This window comes from Pongo pygmaeus, chromosome 12 (genome assembly GCF_028885625.2).
Source record: "Pongo pygmaeus isolate AG05252 chromosome 12, NHGRI_mPonPyg2-v2.0_pri, whole genome shotgun sequence".
Taxonomy (NCBI): Eukaryota; Metazoa; Chordata; class Mammalia; order Primates; family Hominidae; genus Pongo; species Pongo pygmaeus.
In genome coordinates this window covers 107803156-107827027 of record NC_072385.2, presented here as the reverse complement: position 1 = coordinate 107827027, position 23872 = coordinate 107803156, and the positions used below count along the sequence as shown (strand labels likewise).

Here is a 23872-nt window from a genome sequence, read left to right as displayed (position 1 = left end):
AACATACAGTTACCTTAAGACCAACAGTTCTACTCTTAGGTATTTACCCAAGAGAATTAACAATATATATCCACAAAAGGTGTACACAAGTATTTATAGCAGCATTATTCACAATAGCCAAAAAAAAACAGAAACAACCCAAACATCCATCAACTGATGAATGGATAAATAAAATGTGTATATTCATATAATGGAGTATCACTCAGCCATTAAAAGGCATGAAGTACTGATATGTGGTACAGTGTGGGTGAGCCTTGAAAACCTTATGAAAGAAGCCAGACATAAAAGGCCTTACATGATTCCCTTTAAATAAAATGCCCCAAATTGACAAAAACATAGACAGAAAGTAGATTCATGATTGCCAGGTGCTGGGGGTGATGTTTGGAGAGAAAAGAGTGATTGCTGTGAGTACAGGTTTATAGGGGAGTGATAAAAATATTACAAAGTTAGTAGTGGTGATAGTTGAACTGCCTCGTAAATAACTAAAAAACACTGAATTGTATATTTTTACAAGGTGAATTTTATGATATGTAAATTATAAACTCAAAACTGTTATTTTTTAAAAAACTGAATTGAGCTTTAATACCTTTCCTTACAATTACAGTTGACCCTTGAACAATGTGGGTTTGAACTACACAGGTGGAGTTGTTATTACTATTTTTTTTTTGAGACGGAGTTTCACTCTGTCACCCAGGCTGGAGTGCAGTGGCGCCATCTCGGCTCACTGCAATCTCCACCTCCCTGGTTTAAGTGATTCTTCTGCCTCAGCCTCCTGAGTAGCTGGGACTACAGGTGCATGCTGCCACGCCCGGCTAATTTTTTTTGTATTTTTTAGTAGAGACTGGGTTTCACCATCTTGGTCAGGCTGGTCTGGTTTGAACTCCTGACTTCGTAATCTACCTGTCTTGGCCTCCCAAAGTGCTGGGATTACAGGCATGAGCCACTGCACCCCACCAGATGTTAATATTTTTTAATTAAAAAATATTTTTGAGATGGGTGTCTCATCATCTTGCCCAGGCTGGTGTTAAAACCCTGAGCTCCAATAATTCTCCCATCTCAGCCTTCCTGGTAGCTAGGACTACAGGCATGTGCCACCATGCCTGACTCACAGTTCCACTTAATATACATTTTTTTCAACTAAAGGCAGATTGAAAATACGAATTTTGACACTCATATATAATATAGGGTGGTGTGGGGCCTTCTTTGTATATGTCTGTTTACAGGGCTGGCTGCAGGACTTGAGTATGCGTGGATTTTGATAAAGGTAGTAGGGTCCTGGAACCAATCAGCCATCCCCCATGGAGACTGTATTTCTTTTCTTTCTTTCTGTCTTGTGTTTTTTTTTGAGACGGAGTCTTGCTCTTTCACCCAGGCTGGAGTGCAGTGGCGCTGTCTCAGCTCACTGCACGCTCTGCCTCCTGGGTTCACGCCATTCTCCTGCCTCAGCCTCCCAAGTAGCTGGGACTACAGGCACCCGCCACCACACCCGGCTAATTTTTTGTATTTTTAGTAGAGATGGGGTTTCACCGTGTTAGCCAGGATGGTCTTGATCTCCTGACCTCATGATCCGCCCACCTCGGCCTCCCAAAGTGCTGGGATTACAGGCGTGAGCCACCACGCCCGGCCTTTTTTTTTTTTTTTTTTTTTTTTTTTAAAGAGAGAGAGGGTCTTGCTATGTTGCCCAGGAGGCTGGTCTCAAATTCCTGGCCTCAAGCAATCTTTCTGCTGTCTAAGCCTCCTGAGTTAGCTGGACTTCAGGCGTGTGCCACTGTGCCACTCTTTGTATTTCTTTAGCAAAAGGAGACAAATACAAGTTTTCTGTTCCTTGGAATAGAGATAAGAAGAATTTATATACTCTTAAATCTGTGTTTTCTGAAGTGTGTTCTACTTTTTAGTAGTATTACTTGGCATACACCGTTCTGTGGACAAATACATTAAATAGGTATTTTTATTCAATTTTTATATGCTTTAGGGTGTTGTGAATGTCCAAGAGGGGGAGTTATAATATGAAGGTTTTGAAACTTGTTGAGGTGAAACTTTACATCAAGGGACAACTCTTGGGATCAGTGTTTTTGAACTAGGCTGGGGATGTAGCATGAAAACATAAATGATCCCCTACTTAGTGTTAAGAGTTGGGAAGGTCCGGGCGCAGGGGCTCATGCTTGTAATCCCAGCACTTTGGGAGGCCGAGGCTGGCGGATCACCAGGTCAGGAGATTGAGACCATCCTGGTTAACACGGTGAAACCCCGTCTCTACTAAAATAAGAAAAAAAATTAGCCGGGCGTGGTGGCGGGTGCCTGTAGTCCCAGCTACTCAGGAGGCTGAGGCAGGAGAATGCCGTAAACCCAGGAGGCAGAGCTTGCAGTGAGCCAAGATCGTGCCACTGCACTCCACTCCAGCCTGGGTGACAGAGCGAGACTCTGTCTCAAAAAAAAAAAAAAAAAAAAAAAGAGTTAGGAAGTACAAAGTTGTTAACATGTAAATAAAACAAGTACCTAACATAGCCTGGGAGGTGAGAGGAGCGACTTTAAACTGAGACCTGAGGAGATGAGAAGTTACCCAGATAAAGATGGGACTGATAAAAAAAAGTGCAGTGGATTCCAATTTAAGACAGATCATATATGTTAATTTACTTTGGGTAGCTGGGGAACATAACTACCTTGGCTATAGGGATATTTAGAGAAACGTACTTTGGACCAAATAGCTTAGGAAGAACAAATCCTTAGGAAACCCAAGCCTCAGGTTATTTCTCTAATAGATATAAAAAGATGTTCTTTTTTTTTTCGAGACGGAGTCTTGCTGAGTCGCCTAGGCTGGAATGCAGTGGCGCAAATCTCAGCTCACTGCAAACTCCACCTCCCGGATTCAAGTGGTTCTCCTGCCTCAGCCTCCTGAGTAGCTGGGATTACAGGCGTGTGCCACCATGCCTGGCTAATTTTTGTAATTTTAGTAGAGATGGGGTTTCACCAAGTTGGTCAGGCCAGTCTCGAACTCCTGACCTCATGGTCCGTCGTCCTCAGCTACCCAAAGTGCTGGGATTACAGGCGTGAGCTACCACGCCCGGCCAAAAAGATGTTCTTTTAGCTCCAATTTTTACAAAGTAATGTCCCTTCCTCCCCCCTTTTTTTGAGACTGGGTTCCACTGTTTCTCAGGCTGGAGTGCAGTGGTGTGAACACAGCCCACTGTAGCCCAGACCTCCCTGGCAAATAAGTGCTTTAAAAAAAAAAGGCAGGGGGTGGGGTGGGGAATTAACAGGTTCTCATGTATCTAGTCAAATATCAGAACAACTATGAGGCTTATATTTGTGAAACATATATTGATTTCTGAATGGTTTTATTATTATTAAACTTCAACATCCTTTTAAAGTATTTGTTGTTTCTATTTAATGATAGACAGTGATCTCTAAATCTGTGATTCTCAGTCAAGGACAGTTTTACGTTTGTCAATATGTGGAGATATTTTTGGTTATCACAGCTTGGGTACAAGAAGAATGCTGACCCAAAATGTCTGTATGGCCAAAGTTGAGAAACCTTGGTCTAAATGCACCTCTCTGTATTAGTACCTTGGGAAAATTAACCATATTTTAAGCTAGTTATAGTCTGCATGTGTAATTCATATAGATAGAGATATGTGTCCTCCTGCATAAACATGTCTCTTTATGGATATGTCTGTGTGGTGCAACTACCAATCTTTCTTTGGGTGTTTTTGCCTTAAGTGGTTGTAAACACAATGCGTATCTGACTGAAAAAAGATTAATGTGCATGTTGGCATAAGAAAATGTATGAGAGAAGGTCTTTGTATTCTGAGTGCTGTTTTGTTGGTCCCCTGGCTCAGCAGTGAAGTCTTTAACCTCATCATGCTTGCTGCTTATTGTTAGTAAGATCATCCAAGTAAGGATGATCTTAGCTGTGAAGATATGTATGGGGCCGTGCACGGTGGCTCACACCTGTAATCCAGCACTTTGGGAATCCGAGGTGGGAGGATTGCTTGAGCTTAGGAGTTCGAGACCAGCCTGAGCAACATAGCAAGACCTCATCTCTACTAAAAAAGTTTATTTTTTAAATTCGGGTGTGGCCGTGAATACCTGTAGTCCCAGCTATTTGGTAGGCTGAGGTGGGAGTATCACCTGAGCCCAGGAGATCAAGGCTGTAGTGAGCTATGATTATAGCAGTGCATTCCAGCCTGGGTGATACAGCGAGTCCCTGTCTCAAAAAAATAAATAAATTTTAAAAAGAATTGTATAATACTATTTTGACCTTTTTCTTAGTTTTTGTGTTTTATTATTCATAGAAACATATCCCAGGTCTTTTCAGGTCTTAGCTTTGCTTTTTTTTTCTTTTTAAAGACAGGGTCTCACACTGTCAGGTTAGAGTGCAGTGGCACAATCACAGCTTACTGCAGCCTCTACCTCCTGAGCTCAAGCAATCCTTCCACCCTAGCCTCCCAGGTACCTAGGACCACAAGCGTGCTCTATCATGTCTGGCTAATTTTTGTTTTTGTAGTGATGGGGTCTCACTACGTTGCCCTGGCTGGCCTCAAATTCTTGGGCTCAAGCAATCTTCCTGCCTTGGCTTCCCAGAATGTTGGGATTACACACATGGGCCACTGTGCCCAGCAGGCTTACTTTCAAATATATTTTTGAGCTAGAATTATATTTATGCTCTGAAATGGCACACATGTATAAAGAATTATACCTATTTCCTCACTAGCCCCAGAATACTGATGTGAGTTGGCGTGGAGGTGTAGTAGGTTGTAAATTGGTGGTCAGATTGCTAAAGCTTTTTTAAAAAACAGGCTGAAAATGTCTTAACACTTATAAATTTATATATAAAGTAATTTTCCCTTTTTTTATACTTCATTGATCATTTATTTATTGGCTTCAGCTTCCTTCCATTGGCCTGCTTGCACCTAACTTACAGGTGTTCTTAGTAGAAGAGTGACTTCTAAAGCTACAGATAATTTGTCTTCTCTTTGAGTGGAGGTTCACGTTAGTGGCTCTGGTAACTTGCAGTGTTTGGTAGTGATTAGGATGTGGGTAGCTTATTACAGGTCACTGTGATAATTTGTCCATTTAGCAGCTGGGAGCCTTTTAAAACCATGCTTCTGTACTTCTTTGGGATCATGAACCCCTTTGAGAAACTAGAATCTTACCAGAATGATGTACTTATACAACTTGCAAAGTTTTATGTGTGCTCCTTGGAATTATTGATGTCCCCGAAGTCCGTCCTTAGATTCTGAGATCAAAATGCCTCTTACTGACTTTCAGCACATGGCAGGATTTTAGGAGCACCAGGTATATTGCTGCTTATTACTGGATATTTGCCAAGTTGCCTTTGTTTTAGCAGTAACATAAATTAAGAGGCACTAAATTCAGATAAGAGCATGGAATCCCTAAATAGGAAGTTTCTTTTTTTTTTTTCTTGAGACAGAGTCTTGCTCTGTTGCCCAGGCTGGAGTGCAGTGGTGCTATCTCGGCTCACTGCAAGCTCTACCTCCCGGGTTCATGCCATTCTCCTGCCTCAGCCTCCAGAGTAGCTGGGACTACAGGGCGTCCACCAACACACCCAGCTAATTTTTTGTATTTTTAGTAGAGACGAGGTTTCACCGTGTTAGCCAGGATGGTCTCAATCTCCTGACCTCGTGATCCGCCCGCCTCGGCCTCCCAAAGTGCTGAGATTACAGGCGTGAGCCACCATGTCCAGCCAGCCAGTTTCTTTATAGTATATTATAATTTTTTTTTTTTTTTTCTGAGACAGAGTCTTGCTCTGTCACCCAGGCTAGAGTGCAGTGGTATGATCTCAGCTCACTGCAACCTCCACCTCCTGGGTTCAAGTGATTGTCCTGCCTCAGCCTCCCAAGTAGCTGAGATTACAGACGTGCACCACCACATCCGGCTAATTTTAGTAGTTTTAGTAGAGACAGGGTTTTGCCATATTGGCCAGGCTGTTCTCGAACTCCTGACCTCATGTGATCCACCCGCCTCAGCCTCCCAAAGTGCTGGCATTACAGGTGTGAGCCACCACATGTGGTATAATTTTTCTTTGTTAAGCTTGTGATTCTACTAAGGGTATCTTCCTTGCAACAAAAGAGTTGTTTCCTCCCTAATCCTACCTTTGTCTACCCCCTTTTAAACTGTCGTTGACCCTTGAACTGCAGGTTCACTTACACATGGATATTTTTGTTTAAAGAGATGGGGACTCGCAGTGTTGCCCAGGCTGGTCTCAAACTCCAGGGGTCAAGTGATTCTTCCTTCTCAGCCTCCCAAGAAGCTGGGATTACAGGTGTGTGCCACCACACCCAGCTCTATAAACAGGTTTTTAAAAACAAATCTTTTGGAAAAAATGTTAGAGACTTGCAACAATTTGAAAAACAGACAAGCCACATAACCTAGAAATATTGGGGGGGGGGTGGAGATTAAGAAAAAGTTAAGTATATTATGAATGTCTAAAGTATATGTAGATACTAGTCTATTTTATTACTACCATAAAATATACACAAATCTATTATTAAAAGTTTAAATTTATTAACACTCAAACACACAAACAGAGCCCATACATGGCACCTTTTGCATCAACAGAAATGTAACAGAGATGCAGTATTAAATCATAATTGCATAAAAATAACTAATACATACTGTACTACTGTGATAATTTTGTAGCCACCTCCTGTTGCTATTTTGGTGAGCTCGTATGTTTCCAAGTGTCTGCTTAAAACACCATGTGATGCGGATCATCTCCCCATGAACAGTTTGTGTCTCCAGTAAATCCCATATTGCAATCAAAAGAGGTCTTTTGTGGTTCTTGCGTGTTTTCATCGTGTCTAGTGCAATACCATAAACCTTGAATAACACCATCAGACCTATACAAAGTGCCACTAGTGATGCCAGAAGCAATCCTGAGAAACAGAAAAGTCATGACATTACAAGAAAAAATTGAATTGCTTAATATGTACTGTAGAATGAGGTCTGCAGCTGTGGTTGCCCATTATTTCAAGATAAATTAATCCAGCGTAAGGACCATTTTAAATAAAAGAAAATTTGTGAAGCCATCACTGCAGCCACAGCAGGAGGTGTGAAACCTTGCACTTTTTACAGAATACCTTTTTATCTCATGTTGAAAATGCAGCTTTTGTGTGGGTACAGGATTGCTATAAGAAAGGCATACTTGTAGGCTGGGCGCGGTGGCTCATGCCTGTAATCCCAGCACTTTGGGAGGCCAAGGCGGGCGGATCATGAGGTCAGGAGATCGAGACCATCCTGGCTAACACGGTGAAACCGCGTCTCTGCTGAAAATACAAAAAATTAGCCGGGCATGGTGGCGGGCGCCTGTAGTCCCAGCTACTCCGGAGGCTGAGGCAGGAGAATGGTGTGAACCCGGGAGGCAGAGCTTGCAGTGAGCTGGGATCACACCACTGCACTCCAGCCTGGGCGACAGAGTGACTCCGTCTCAAAAAAAAACAAACAAAAAGGCATACTTGTAGACTATGATATTCAAGAAAAAGTGAAGTTATTATATGACAACTTAAAGCAAAACGGAAGAGAAGCTAGAGGAGTTAATGCCAGCAAAGAATGGTTTGATAATTTTAGAAAGAGGCTTGGCCTAAAAATGGCAGGCTAACAGGAGAAGCAGCTTCTGCTGACTAAGACACAGCAGACAAGTTCCTGGGCACTGCTGAACAAGTCTTTAATGCAGTTTAAAAGTGTCCTATTCTCGGGGTGGCGGGGAGGGGGGCAGGCCACAAAGGACATGAGTGTTAGGAAAAGAAGAAAGCACAGGGAATTAAGGCAGGAAGGGTTAGGCTAACTACTGTTTTGTGCAAATGCAATTGGGTTTATGATCAGGACTGATTGCCCTTACGTATGAAGTTGCTAACCCCCAAGACTTGAAGGGAAAAGACTTTTGAAGCTGCCAGTTTTTTGATCATTCAACAAGAAGACCTGAACACTGAGAATCCTTTTTCTGGATTGGTTCCATCAATACTTTGTCCCTGAAATCAGGAAATACCTTGCCATTAATGGGACTGCCCTTTAAAGTTCTTTTGATGTTGGACAGTGCCCCTGGCCACCCAGAACCCCATGAGTTTAACACCGAAAGCATCGAAGTGGTCTACTTGCCCCCGAACACAGTCTCTAATTCAGCATCTAGATCAGGAGGTCATGAGGACCTTTAAGGTTAATAACACATGATACTCTAACCTTAATAGAACATCATGAAAATCTGGAGGAATTACACCGCTGAAGATGCCATCATTATAGAAAAAGCCGTGAAAGCCATCAAGCACAAAACAATAACTTCCTGCTGGAGAAAACTGTGTACCGATGTTGAGCATGATTTCACAGGATTTGTAGTGGAGCCAGTCAAGGAATTTATGAAAGAGACTGTGGATAAGACAAGAGCTAAGAGACACCAACCAGAGGAATCAACAGAAGATGATTTAGTGAAGATGCTGGTGCTTCCAAACCAGCGCTAGACGATAAGGAAGAAGGCAAAGAAGTAGTGCCAGAAAACAAATTGACTGTAGACAATCTGGCAGAAGGGTTCTGATTATTCACGACTGCTTTAGACTTACTGTACAACATGGACCATTATGTGATACAGGCACTGAAACTGAAGCAAATGCTGAAAGAAGGATTGGTTTTGTATAGAAGTATTTTTAAAGAAATGAAAAAGCAAAAAAGAAATTACAATGTTTTTCCGTAAAGTTAAACTGAGTGTGCCTGCCTCCCCTTCCACCTTCTCTACCTCTTCTGCCTCTGCCTTCCCTGAGACAGCAAGACCAACCCCCTCCTCTTTCTCCTCCTCAGCCTACTCAATTTGAAGACATTGAGGATGAAGACCTTTATGATGATCCACTTCCACTTAATGAATAGTAAATATATTTTTCTTCCTTATGATTTTCTTAATAACATTTTCTTTTCTCTAACTTTATGGTAAGAATACAGTATAGAATACATATATAAAATATATGTTAATCGACTGTTACTGATAATACTTCTGGTTAGCAGCAGGCTATTACTAGTTAAGTGTTTGGGGAGTAAAAGTTATACATGGTATCCCCTTACCCCCATTGTTCAAGGGTCAACTGTATGTTGTTTTAAATCAGCATATTTTATAACTTTCCTAGTTTTTTTTTCTTATAGCTACAGGAAATGAAGTAACCGCAGCCATTTGGCAGTTTTGTTGTTGTTTTTCTTTTTGTTGTTGTTGCTTTTTTTTTTTTTTTTTTTTTTTTTGAGACAGGGTCTTGCTTTGTTGCCCTGGCTGGAGTGCAGTGGCAGTGATAATAGTTCACTCCAGCCCTGAGCTCTTGGGCTCAAGTGCTCCTCCTGCCTCAGCCTCTTAAAGTGTTGGGATTACAGGCATGAGCCCCCATGCTCAGCCTGTTGTTGTTTTTGAATACTTTTTAAAATTGTGGCAAAATACATAACAACATGAAATTTTCATTTTAACTATTATTTTGGTGTATAGTTCAGTGGTGTTAAGTACATTCTACTGTTGTGCAGCCGTCACCACCATCCATTTCCAGAACTTTTTCATCTTTCTGAACTCAAGCTTTGCATCCATTAAACAATAATTTCTGTCTCCCCGTTTCCCCAGCTCCTGGCAACTGTCACCATTCTATTTTCTATGAATTTGACTGTTATAGGTACCTCATATAAGTGGAATCATATAGTATTTGTTCAATTTGTAAGTAATTTACTTCATTTAACATAAAGTTTTCAAGGTTCATCTACATTGTAGCATGTGTCAGAACTTGTTTATTTTTTAAGGCTGAATAATATTCCATTGTTTTTATATGCCATGTTCTGTTTATACATTCACCCATTGTTGGATATGTGGGTTGTTTTCACCCTTTTACTATTGTGAATAATGTTGCTGTGAACACTGGTGTACAAATATCTGAGTCCCTGCTTTAAATTCTTTTGCGTGTATACCCATAAGTGGAATTGCTGGATCATATGATAATTCTATGTGTAACCTTTTGAGGAATCACCAGACTCTTCCACAGTGATTGCACCATTTTACATTCCTACCAACAGTACACAAAGGTGTCGGTTTCTCCACATCCTCGCCAATATGTGTTTTCTGTTTTTTTAATAGCAGCCATACTAGTGGGTATGTAGTGGTATCTCTCATTGTGGTTTTGATTTACATTTCCTAATGTTAGTGATATTGAGCATCTATTCATGTACATATTGTTTGTTTGTATATCTTCTTTGAAGAAATGTCTATTCAAATCCTTTGCTTGCTTTTTTTTTTTTTTTTTTTTAATTTTTTCCAGACAGGGTCTTGCTCTGTTCCCCAGGCTGGAGTACAGAGGCACGATGATCATGGCTCACTGCAGCCTCAACTTCTCAGGCTCAAGTGATTCTCCTACCACAGCCTCCTAAGTAGCTGGGACTACAGGCACACACCACCATGCCTGGCTAATTTTTAAATTTTTTGTAGAGATGAGGTCTCACAGTGTTACTCAGGCTAGTCTCGAACTCCTGGGCTCAGGCAGTTTTCCCGACAGCCTCCCAAAGTGCTGTCGTTTTTTGTTGTTGTTAGGAGTTTTAGGTGTTTTTTATATATTCTAGGTATTATTCCCTTTCAAATACATGATTTACAAATATTTTCTCCTTTTTGTGGGTAGTCTTTTCATTCTCTTGATAGCGTCCTTTGTTGCACAGTAGTTTTTAACTTTGATGAAGTACAGTTTATCTACTTTTTCTTTTATTGCCTGTGCTTTTGATATCATATCAAAGAAACCATTGCCAAATCCGGTGTCTTGAAGCTTTTCCCTATGTTTTCTTCTAAGAGTTTTATAGTTTGAGGTCTTTAATCTATTTCAAGTTAATTTTTTATGTGATTTAAAATAAGGATCCAGCTTCATTGTTTTGCATGTGGATATCTGGTTTTCCTAGTGCTATTTATTGAAAAGACTGTCCTTTCCCTATTGACTGATTTTGGCATCCTTGTTGAGGATCATTTGACTAAGTATGTGAGGATTTATTTCTGGGCTCTCTATTCCATTCCATTAGTCTGTGTATCTGTCTTTATGCCAGTTCCACACTTTTTGATTTGCAGTAAGTTCTGAAATTTGACTCCTCCAGCTAATATTATTTTGGCTGGGCTCAGTGGCTCATGCCTGTAATCCTAGCTCTTTGGGAGGCCGATGGGGGTGGATCACTTGAGGCCAGGAGTTCGCGATAAGCCTGGCCAACATGGCAAAACCCCCCGTCTCTACTAAAAAACTACAAAAATTAGCCGGCATGGTAGTACACACACCTGTAGTCCCAGCTACTCAAGAGGCTAAGGCAGGAGAATCGCTTGAACTCGGGAGGCGAAAGTTGCAGGAAGCCCAGATCACGCCACCGCACTCCAGCCTGGGCAACAGAGCAAGGCTTTGTCTCAAAAAGAGAGATTCTTTTGATGTTAGATTCCATATGAATTTTTGGATAGATCTTTCTATTTCTGCAAAAATTGTCATTGGGATCTTAAGGGGACAACCACTTGTTTTTAACTGATTTTTCTGTATGGACCTCCTTGTGCCATAGCAGCACAGCTATTTGAGACTTTAAGGGCTCTATAAAATTTTTAATTAAGGCTTCTATAGGGTAGTATGCATTATAAAATCTGAAATGATCCGGCCTGGATTTAGATTATGCAAGTTTCTTTGCTTGTGTCTTCTCTTTTGGTAAGAAAGAACATACCTAGAAAGTAGACAGCCTCCTTTAGGGAGGAAATAGTATTTGACATGGATATGTCTTGGGAATTGTGTTTCTTTTGCTAGGTAATCTAAGAATTTGTGTAGGCTTTTAGTATGGAGTAGTTTTAGGGTGACTGCTTTAAAACTTTAAAGCTATAGAAGTGACCCTCTAAATTGAGAGAATAAAGTCACTTTTAAAGACTGTTAAGCCGTAATTCGTGGTAGTATGTAAAAGTAAAATTTTATTTCATTTTAGCATGCCAATGAAGATGTGGAAAGAATGTTACTAGGAAACAAGTGTGATATGGACGACAAAAGAGTTGTACCTAAAGGAAAAGGAGAACAGGTAAAAATCTGAATTAAACTGATATTCTGCTCTTTCTTTGTAAAGATAATGCTACTTTTGATTATTTTTATAGTAATAGTGATCGAACGCACTAAGCTAATTACATAGTTTTTAAAATGCTTGTTGGAAATAATATTTTATCATTTGAGTGAAATTTTTTTCAGTGCATATTTAACATGTATGGGAGAATCAAATGTGCCCATAGTATTTTTAGCCTTATTTAAACTACAAAGAGAGAAAAATATAAGTCATTAATCCTCAGTTTTTAAACTTAGGACTTTAAGGAAATGTATCAATTAGTATGGTTCTAAAATGTGACAATCAGGAGCCTATGGTGAACAGAAATTGGACCCTGAGGAGTCAGGTTGAGCTTCTCTTAAGTTTGTCCCCAGTGTGAAGTATCTGACTTAGAATATCTGAAATAAACTTTTGGGGTAAGGAGATTACTTTTCTTTCGTTTGTTTTATGAAAGCGCTTGACTCGCTGAAATATTCTATGTTATATATTCTAGTTGGGACCACTGCCTTTAGAATAAGATTAATATTTAAGATGTTAAAGTCAGCAGTTGGCAACCCATGCTTGATAATTTTATGATGAGATTTTGTTTCTGTTTTAGATTGCAAGGGAGCATGGTATTAGGTTTTTTGAGACTAGTGCAAAAGCAAATATAAACATCGAAAAGGCGTTCCTCACGTTAGCTGAAGATATCCTTCGAAAGGTAAGTTCCTGTTTTTACATCCTGCCAGGTACCTGAGTATCTCTGTTGAATATTTTGTCTATTCTGAAGTACTGGATTTACATACAGAATTTGAGTTTGGGTGGTATTGTTTCTGTAGGGCAGCAGTCCCCAGCCTTTTTGGCACCAAGGACTGGTTTCATGGAAGATAATTTTTCCATGGACCATACTTGGGGGTAGTTTCACCCAGAAACTACCCCACCTCAGATCATCAGGCGTTAGATCCTCCTAAGGGGCACGCAACCTAGATCCCTTCATGTGCAGTTCACAGTGGGGTTTGCACACCTATGAGAATCTAATGCTACCACTGATCTGATGGGAGGCGGAGCTCAGGTAATAATGCTCACTCACTTGCTGCTCACCTCCTGCTGGGTGGCCCCGTTCACAGGCCACGGACCAGTAAGAGTCCACAGCCCCGGGGTTGGGGACTTCTGCTGTAAGGAACTGGGGAAACAGAAAGCCATCTAGAAATCTGAAGGATCGAGTCAGTGGTAACCATTAATATTCTGAGCTCCACAGTCACTGTCTAGTCCCTAGTTCAATTATTTTTTCCAGCTTTTTGTCTTTTCTAGCCTTTTTACTCTTGGACTCATTTCTCTTAATGAGTACTTTGCATTCTCAAAGATAATTTAGGAAATTTTAAGATAAGAAATGAATCTATTAAGTAGTTATTGCCACAGAATTGCTATTCTGCCATATTAGTCACTTCTCAGGCAAATAAAGGGCGTGTACATATTCTGTACGTACTGAATAAAACCTATTATGTAAGAAAATAAATAATGCTGAAAATGTGATCTTGGGGAATTCATATTTTACCTCAGGTTTGTTTCTGGGTTTAAGATTTGTGACTCTCAATATTTGCTAGTGTAAGTAACGTAGCCAAATTAGGAAATCGGATTTTCGTATTTTCCCTCAAGTGAATAGGTATAATGCATGGATTTGGTTATGAGTCCTGAATTCTCTGTTCAATCTGTTGAAATTTTAAATGCAAATAAATACAGATAAAATCTGACATACATTGGCCAGGCGCGGTGGCTCACGTCTATAATCCCAGCACTTTGGGAGACTGAAGTGGGTGGATCACGAGGTCAGGAGATGAGACCATCCTGGCCAACACGGTGAAACCCCATCTGTACTAAAAATACAAAAATTAGCTGGGTGTGGTGGCACGTGCCTGTAATCCCAGCTTCTTGGGAGGCTGAGGCAGAAGAATCCCTTGAACCAGGGAGTCAGAGGTTGCAGTGAGCCGAGATCACGCCACTGCATGCCAGCCTGGGGACAGACCAAGACTCCATCTAAAAAAAAAAAAAAAAAAAAATCTGACACACATCCTAAAAGAGAAGCAGATGTTGTATAGGAGAAAATGTAATTACATTTGGTAACCTTTCTATTTTTATATTTGAAATATTAATATATTTTTCTAAAACCAACCTATACATAAAAGGTAGATGTTTGTTTTTACATTTTCTTAACCAGCCAGTTTTTTTTCTTTCTCCACTTTGGAAGGACAGAGACATTAGCTGTAGTAGAGGTGGTATGTCACATATAAATCTAGTGAAATTTCTGAGCAATTATAAGAGATTGAGTTGAGATATTTACATTGAAGTAAATTATATAGAGGCATTAAAACTAAGGGAGCTAATTTTTAGAGTGAAATGTAGGTATCTGTTGACTACAATTGAATATTCAAAGTGGAAAAAACAGTCATCAGTTATTGCTCTTCAATGGGACTAAAAAATTGGTGCCCTTTTGAGTCTGCCAACTTCCTTGAACATCATATTTTGGGATTTCCTGCTTTAGGAGATGTTTTTCTATGAGAATCCAGTCAGATCAAAAATTGCATTTTATTTCAGAGAATGAGAGAGGCTGACAGCAATTAAAATAAGTATAAAAGATCTCCATAGTGTGAGTGATAAAAAGCAAATTAGGATATAATATGTGAAGTGATCTCATTTTTCAAGATTATATGATACCAAACATACATATGTACACGCAGATACATTTTGTTATTTTTAGCAAATAGAGAACTGGAAGGATAGATACCAAAGTTTAAATAGCACTCCAAGAGAGTGATGGTGGTAAGGGGGAGGGATCATAGGGCAGATTCATTTACCGACTACAGGCAGTTTAGTTTTGAAATTTCAACAGCTGTCTTTTTTGAATTATAAAAACAATTTTAAGATTTTTTTTGAAAGAATAGTCTTTCACAATTGAGTTAAGGTGAAACCCATTAGAATTTCTTGAGAAAATATCTATATTATTTATTGTTCTTTTGAAGAACAAAAGAATAGAAGAATACAACTAGGAAAAAATGTTTCTTTCTTTCCTTTTTTTTTTTCTTTTTGAGACAGGGTCTCACTATGTTTCCCAGGCTGAAGTGTAGTGGCTGTTGGCAAGTGTGATCACACTGGCTGTAGCCTCAAACTCCTGGCCTCCAGTGATACACTAGTAGGTGGGACCACAGGGGTATGCCATCAAGTCTGGCTCGGTCTCTCTCTTTTTTTTTTTTTTAATTGATGGGGTCTGACTATGTTGCCCAGGCTAGATTTGAACTCCTGGGCTCAAGCCATCCTCCTGCTTCAGCTTTCTGAGTAGCTAGGACCACGAGGACACATCACCATCCCTCACTAATTTTCAGATTTTTTTGTGGAGATGGGGGGGTCTCACTGTTTTGTCCAGGCAGGTCTTGAACTCATGGCCTCAAGTGATCCTCTCACCCTGGCCTCCTGAAGTGTTGGAATTACAGGTGTGAGCCACGTGCCAAAAATTGTATTTTTAATTAAATGAAGGGAATAAAAGAAATAGAAAAATGCTTGTTTTAAATTTGGTGGAAGGTACTTTGTATTTCAGACATTAGTGCGTCAGGATGAAACATTATCCAGTATTCACAATCGAGTTAAAGACCAGGATAAGACTGGCGGGAGTTACCACAAGACCTAGTGAAACACTCTTGTTTGTCTCTGTGTCCTTTCTCTTTCTGGGCTTTTTGGTCTTCGTGGTTTCTGCTTACTTTCTGTCTATACTATGTCCTTTGATCTTCTCATCAGTCTTGGCTTTTTTTTTTTTTTTGAATAGTGCTATATAGCCATTATATATATAATTTTGTTCCCCAGTGAGATAGAGCTTTCCTTATTATCATTATTAAAGGTTTAAAGTATGAGTATACTATTAAATAAAGATCTCAGTCTAGACTTGCAGGGGTGTCCAATCTTTTGGCTTCCCTGGGCCACAGTGGAGAAGAATTGTCTTGGACCACATATAAAATACACTAATACTAACCATAGCTTGTACACTAAAGAAAAAAAAATCACACACAACAAATCTCATCATGTTTTAACAAAGTTTACCAATTCGTTGTATTGGGCTGCGTGCAGGCTGCAGGTTGGACAAGCTTGGTCTAGAGTTTTCCCCAAGTAAGCAGGCCCAAATACTAGGTAGCAATCTTTCTTCATACACATCCATACACTTAGATGTGGTGAAGTTATGAGTTAAAACAGCAAATGTAAACTTCCTTCACATTAGAATTAACTTAAAATGAAAGCAATTTAAAACATCTTTTAATTTAATTATTTAGCTACATGATTCATTCTCTTGCTTCAAACATTTAAAAGGAGAAAAAAAAAGGATACAGAAATTTGCCACCTTGTTCCCTTTAATTCCCTCAATGTTACCAATTCCTCATTTCCCCCTTACTCCCCAGGTAACTGATGTAATTAATTTATCAGTTATTACTCTTAAAATATGAATATATATTTTTGTCCCACCCCACCCCCACAACCTTTTCTTTTTAGCAGGTGAGATAACATACTCCACTGATTGTCACTTTGCTTATTTCACTTACTATAAGCAAAATAATTTTACTTTTTAAATAATTACATGCTATTCCTTTGATTGTTTATATCATAATTGAACAAGTCTTCCAGTGAGGGACATTTAGATTATTTTCAAACTTATGTGCACATAAACTGTATGTGTAGTACATAATCTTGTATTTAAATTATTTTCCACATGCACATACATTTGAAAGACAGATTCTGAGAATTGGCCAAAGAGCGTACATGTATGTACATTTGCAATTTTGATAAATACTGCCAAAGTCTGTCCTGAGGGTTATACCCATTTACACACCCACTTGCAGTAGATGAGAATATGTGTTATTCACACCCTGGCCAAGCACAGTGGATTTCAAGACTCAGATCTTTCCCAGTCTAACAGGTTAAAAAATGTAGATTTAATTTGCAGGTAATTTCTGAGTAAGGCTGAGCATTTAAAAACATCTGTTTGTTTGTTTGTTTTGAGATGGAATTTTGCCCTTGTTGCCCAGGTTGGAGTGCAATGGCACGATCTCGGCTCATTGCAGCCTCTGCCTCCCAGGTTCAAGAGATTCTCCTGCCTCAGCCTCCCAAGTAGCTGGGATTACAGGAGCCCGCCACCACACCTGGCGAATTTTTATATTTTTACTAGAGACAGGGTTTCAACATGTTGGCCAGGCTGGTCTCGAACTCCTGACCTCAGGTGATCTGCCCACCTTGGCCTCCCAAAGTGCTGGGATTACAGGCGTGAGCCACCACACCCGACCTGAAAACATATGTTTAAGAATCACTTTTACATTTCCTTTTCTGTAATTGTTTTTGTTTGTTTATTCCTTTGCCCAATTTTTCTATTTGGTTATTGGTCTTTTCTTATTCTTAGCTAGGAGCCAGCCTAAAACTTTTAATAAACTTAATTAAAACTCAACTTCAACTTAATAAATATTTTGGCTGTAAAAGATTTTGCTCTGTAAGAGATACCCTCCCCCCCCTTTTTTTTTTAATGTGTTTCAAGGATCTAAGTTAAATTCTAAAAAGATAAGAAAATCAGTGTAGGAGCCTCCCTGGTTGTCTTTAACCGACTCATACCTGGAAGTTCCCAGAGAGAATTTTCAGTGCAACTGTACTTTTTTTTCTTGCTGGATGCTGGTCTGCCCCTTTTTCTTCTTTGCATTTTTCTCAAAGATCTGTATTAGGAGCAAAGTCACTTGTACTGGAAACCCCACAGAGGTCTTTTTAATGCATAATTTGCTGCTTTAACATACATGGAGGAGAAGAATCCCAATTAGGCAGTGGGAGTAAGGTGAGCTCTAAGGGCAAGTAGCAGTGTCACCTCAGTATGAGTTAACTAGGCTTGTCTTAGGCTACTTGAGGTTTTAAAATATTTTTAAAATATTTTAACTTTTTCTCCCTTGGGCTACACAAGCCCTTAACTTTATATTGTTTCCATGAGAGAATAAGTTCTCAGGTATGTCCTAGCTGTCAAAATGTTGTGATGAACTACTGTTTTATACAATAGCATCGATAAATCTCAAAGACTGATACTGAGTGAAAGAAGTCACGGAGAAGAATATATTCAACTATGGTTCCATGTATATGAAGGTTAGGAATAGAAAAAAACTAATCTTAGATGATAGAAATCAGAATATTGGGTAACTTGAGCAGTATTGGCAGGAAAGGGGCACAAGGGAGCCTTCTTGGGAATATTATGTTCTGTATCCTGATCTGGTAGTTTGACAATATATACTAAAAATACATCAGGCTTACACTTAAGCTTTATGTAGTTTTCTGTATGTAAGGTATCACTTTAAAAATATTTTTTTATATAAAAATGGGCCTACCCTTTTAAAATACTGTATTCTTCTGATTTTTTTTTTCTTTTTCTTTTTCTTTTTTTTTGAGACGGAGTCTCACTCCGTCGCCCAGGCTGGAGTGCAATGGCGGGATCTTGACTCACTGCAACCTCTGCCTCCCGAGGTCAAGCGATTCTCCTGCCTCAGCCTCCCGAGTAGCTGGGATTACAGACGTGCGACACCACACCCAGCTACTTTCAGTAATTTTAGTAGAGACAGGGTTTTGGCATGTTGGCCAAGCTGGTCTCAAACTCCTGACCTCAGGTGATCCACCCGCCTCGGCCTCCCAAAGTGCTGGGATTACAGGCCTCAGCCACGACACCCAGCCCTTCTGATTTTCAAAGTAATATTTAGTGTTGGGAAAAAGCAGAATTATACTAAGAATAAAATTAAATCAACCATAATTTTACCACCTAAGGGTTGCTACTGTTAGTATTTTGTTGTATCTCCTTTGGGGTTTTTCTGTGTTTTTAGGGGAGTTGGGAGGAGTCTTACTCTCTTAGTCTGTTGCGCAGGCTGGAGTGCAGTGGAGTGATCATAGCCCACTGCAGCCTTGAACTCCTGGGCTCAAGTGATCCTCTTGCCTCAGCCTCCTGAGTAGCTGGGACTACAGGCTTGAGCCACTGTGTCCAGCTAATATTTTAAATTTTTTATACAGATGGGGGTCTTGGTGTGTTGCCCAAGGTGGTTTTAGCTCCTGGCCTCAAGTGATCATCTCACCTCGGCCTCTGAAAGTGCTGGGATTACAGGCGTGAGGCACTGTTATCAGCCATCTATATCCATTTTTAACATGAATTAGATAACTACATTTTGCTCCACTCCTTTTCACTTAATCAGTTGAGGTTGCCTTTTTAAAACTATGATACAGTAATAAAATTAGTCTAAAAAGGCAGATAACTAAACAGAAAAGGGCAGTTTTATTTCTGTGACGTTACATATACCTAACATTGGTTTCATACAACTTGCTCCACAATGCCTTTTAAGTACTAAACATATTCAGAGGTCAGGGCTAGAAGATAACAAAATCTATTTAAGAGTTAGAGCAGAGAAGATTTCAGAAGCTTTATAAAGGCATGCCAGGAAATGTCTACACTATTTCACAGCTTGGAGGAAGCAGGCAAAAAGATCAAAACAAAGCTTCCAAATCTTTACTTTGCACACGGAGGGGAAACGTATCTCCTGTGATTGTAGTTGTATTTTGTTGTATAAATTGACATGAGAATATTCCTGTTGAATCTTGATTTTATCCATGGCAGTGTTTTTTCATGAGTTATTTTCCTTTTGTGTTTGTTGCAGACCCCTGTAAAAGAGCCCAACAGTGAAAATGTAGATATCAGCAGTGGAGGAGGCGTGACAGGCTGGAAGAGCAAATGCTGCTGAGCATTCTCCTGTTCCATCAGTTGCCATCCACTACCCTGTTTTCTCTTCTTGCTGCAAAATAAACCACTCTGTCCATTTTTAACTCTAAACAGATATTTTTGTTTCTCATCTTAACTATCCAAGCCACCTATTTTATTTGTTCTTTCATCTGTAACTGCTTGCTGACTTTATCATAATTTTCTTCAAACAAAAAAATGTATAGAAAAATCATGTCTGTGACTTCATTTTTAAATGTACTTGCTCAGCTCAACTGCATTTCAGTTGTATTATAGTCCAGTTCTTATCAACATTAAAACCTATAGCAATCATTTCAAATCTATTCTGCAAATTGTATAAGAATAAAGTTAGAATTAACAATTTTATTTTGTACAACAGTGGAATTTTCTGTCATGGATAATGTGCTTGAGTCCCTATAATCTATAGACATGTGATAGCAAAAGAAACAAAAGCCAGGAAAACACTCATTTTCGCCTTGAATATGTAAATGGGATTAATTTTGTCCTGTGCCTTATGTGGAAAGGAACTTCTTTGGTTTTCCTTTTTTGTTCTGGTGGAAGCATGTGCAGGAGACATATCATCCAGACATAAACCATTAAAATGTTTGTGGTTTGCTTGGCTGTAATTTTCAAAGTAGTTAATTGAGGACAAAGGGTAATGCAGAAGTGATAGCTTTGGTTTGCTGAGTCTTGTTTTAAGTGGCCTTGATATTTAAAACAATTCCTGACACCATTTCTTCTCCTTGGCCACTTTTTCCTTGTGTCTCCCTGCATGCTGCTTTATTTGCTTCTCCCTCCCCCACCACCTCATGGTATATTTAAGAGTGAAAGGGACAAACTAGTAGGTTTGTCAAGTTTAATATAAAGCACTGATGTAACTTGCTAGGTAAACGGAAAGATAAGTTCTAACTGCCTACTATCCAATGTCAGTTAATTGGTGTCTTCCCCCTCATTTGCTCTCTGCCCTAAAATGTGTCCCAGATGCCTTCATTTGCTATTTTACTTCTATGTTCTGCTTTTCCTCCTCTGTTCCCTTCCTGTCTATCCATTGAGTTTATGAAATGGAAGAGTTAACTGCATGCACTAGTGTTTGGAGGGTGTTGTGGTTTGTCTTTCTAATTAGGTGTATAGCCTATTCACTTTCCTAGAATAAATCTCTTAACCTAAATTTGAGTAGTCTGCATTTTGGCAACTCCTCTAGCAGCTTGGTAGCCTAGTACAGGTTGTTTTTTTTAAAAAGAAAAAGCAGGAAGGAGGAGTGAATTTTATTAACATGTTTGCCAAATGTATTGAGATTTGGCCTCTGAAGAACACTTTTTCAGTGTTAAGTTTCTTTACCTTAAGATTCAGAAATACTTTAGAATATTATTAATTTTAAGTCCTGTCTTTACATCCTTTTGGAAAACTTGTATTACCATGGGTTTGGAAAAAGGACAACGAAAGGCTTTTCATGTAAAGATAAGATCTTTAGCTATCTCTAACCCTGTCCTTTTTTCACTGCATTTTTTCTAGTTTTGCTTCATTGCTTATCATTAGGATAGGGTAAGTGAAGTTTGCTATGCTGCTAGCATCCTAAGATGATACCTTTGTTGAAAGAATTGTGAATAGCATGATTCATTTCTAGCAGAGGCTGAGTTTAGGACAGCAGCTTCCATTGAGAAGTCTTTCTGTGTCGTGAATAGCATTTTAATGACCTCTTGGCTCACATAAGCAAACAACATAGGGACGTATCTGCTATGAAAATCCACAAATTTTTCAGATAGTGCCCTAAAAACAATTTTATATGCCTCACTGGTTGTTATTCTTAGGTTATTCCCACACTTGACTTCATCATTGTTTACTACTAGTAAAAAGCAGCATTGCCAAATAATCCCTAATTTCCACTAAAAATATAATGAAATGATGTTAAGCTTTTTGAAAAGTTTAGGTTAAACCTACTGTTGTTAGATTAATGTATTTGTTGCTTCCCTTTATCTGGAACGTGGCATTAGCTTTTTTATTTTAACCCTCTAATTCTTATTCAATTCCATGACTTAAGGTTTGAGAGCTAAACACTGGGAGTTTTGGATAACAGACTGACAGTTTTGCATAATTATAATCGGCATTGTACATAGAAAGGATATGGCTACCTTTTGTTAAATCTGCACTTTCTAAATATCAAAAAAGGGAAATGAAGTATAAATCAATTTTTGTATAATCTGTTTGAAACATGAGTTTTATTTGCTTAATATTAGGGCTTTGCCCCTTTTCTGTAAGTCTCTTGGGATCCTGTGTAGAAGCTGTTCTCATTAAACACCAAACAGTTAAGTCCATTCTCTGGTACTAGCTACAAATTCGGTTTCATATTCTACTTAACAATTTAAATAAACTGAAATATTTCTAGATGGTCTACTTCTGTTCATATAAAAACAAAACTTGATTTCCAGCTGTGTGGTTTGGTTTTCATTTATTTATGGAATTGGAAGATTACTTCTGAAAAAAATGTGGAATAGCAAACTAAAAGAGTTGACAAAAATGGGAAATCACTGTCAACCTATGGAAAACTGGAAAGGCAATTTCAAGAACTGTCTTTGTTGAGAAACTACATTAAAAAATAGAACTATCTCTGGGATCCTAAAGCGGAATCATCCTTGTGCCAAAATAGGAGATGCCACGATCCTAATCACACCTGGCTTACACTAGTTGGATGTGCCAAAGGCCACTACAGCTGAGGTCACCTGATTCCTCAGGGGGACCAAGCTGGGCTCCTCATACTGGAGGGAAAATCCTTGTTTTAGCAGCAGCTGGCCTCTTACTAAGAAACAAAGTATTGGCCGGGTGCGGTGGCTCACGCCTGTAATCCTAGCACTTTGGGAGGCCAAGGCGGACGGATCACGAAGTCAGGAGATGGAGACCATCCTGGCTAACATGGTGAAACCCCGTCTCTACTAAAAATACAAAAAAATTAGCCGGGCATGGTGGCGGGCGCCTGTAGTCCCAGCTACTCGGGAGGCTGAGGCAGGAGAATGGCGTGAACCCGGGAGGAGGAGGAGGCTGCAGTGAGCCGAGGTCGCGCCACTGCACTCCAGCCTGGGCGATAGAGCAAGACTCAGTCTCAAAAAAGAAAAGTATTTCCTGCTTTTGTTATACATAGCAACAGCCTTGTCTTTATGTGTAGGGAAAAGAAATGTTTGATCCTATATTCAGGCATTATTAGTCAATAATAAAGATAAATATTTGTTGACAAGATTGTCTCTGCTGAAAGTATATGTAGAGTTTTTCTCAGAGGCAGTGATTTTAAGAAACACATGGAGTGTTTTTAATGCTCTATTCCTTCCCCCCAACATACTTATTTTGTTGGGACCTACGATTCTGCCTTTGCCGGGTGTGGTGCCTCACACCTATAATCCCAACACTTTGGGAGGCCAAGGCGGGTGGATCACCTGAGGTCAGGACTTCGAGACCAGCCTGGCCAACGTGGTGAAACCCTGTCTCTACTAAAAATACAAAAATTAGCCGGGCATGGTGGCGCATGCCTGTAATCCCAGCTACTCGGGAGGCTGAGGCAGGAGAATCGCTTGAACCCGGGAGGCAGAGGTTGCAGTAAGCCGAAATCATGCCACTGCACTCCAGCCTGGGTGACAGAACAAGACTGTCTCAAAAAAAACAACAACAAAAAACCAAGATTGATGTAGGGAAATAGGATATGGTCTCTCCCCTTAAATCGATGGTCTAGTTTAGAAAACAAAAGTCATCAAGTTAAGCATATACAAGAGCCAAATAATTGTAATCTGGATTTTAATTGCTGTATTAATATATCAAGTTCAGTTGGTGAGAATAGTTGGGATTGCTTTTTGGGGGAGGAGGGACATTAATTGGTTCTTAGAAATGTGGATTCGCTGGCTAGGGCAGATGGGGAGGTCATTGTAAGAAGAGACCACAGAGGCTAGAGAGTGACAGGCCCTGGGGAGTCATGGTAAACTCTTGAGAGTGGTGAGAGCAGTGTGTTTGTGGAAAGCAAGTTTAGATGGATTTGAATAGAAACAAGGGTTCTAGAGGTCACGTGGGAAGTCGTGTTAA

At 39.6% G+C, this 23872-nt stretch overlaps 1 protein-coding gene across 1 annotated transcript in view; it reads left to right on the top strand.

Annotated features, from left to right (window-relative positions):
• The window catches only part of RAB10 (RAB10, member RAS oncogene family), a 102917-nt gene extending 80722 nt beyond the window's left edge, over window positions 1-22195 (top strand). Inside the window, exons 4-6 of the mRNA XM_054474812.2 lie at window positions 11950-12039; window positions 12656-12757; window positions 19734-22195. Of these exons, the coding sequence (XP_054330787.1) occupies window positions 11950-12039; window positions 12656-12757; window positions 19734-19817 (276 nt within the window). The 3' untranslated portion in view covers window positions 19818-22195. The remainder of the gene's footprint in view (window positions 1-11949; window positions 12040-12655; window positions 12758-19733) is intronic.
• Window positions 22196-23872: the final 1677 nt, after the last annotated feature.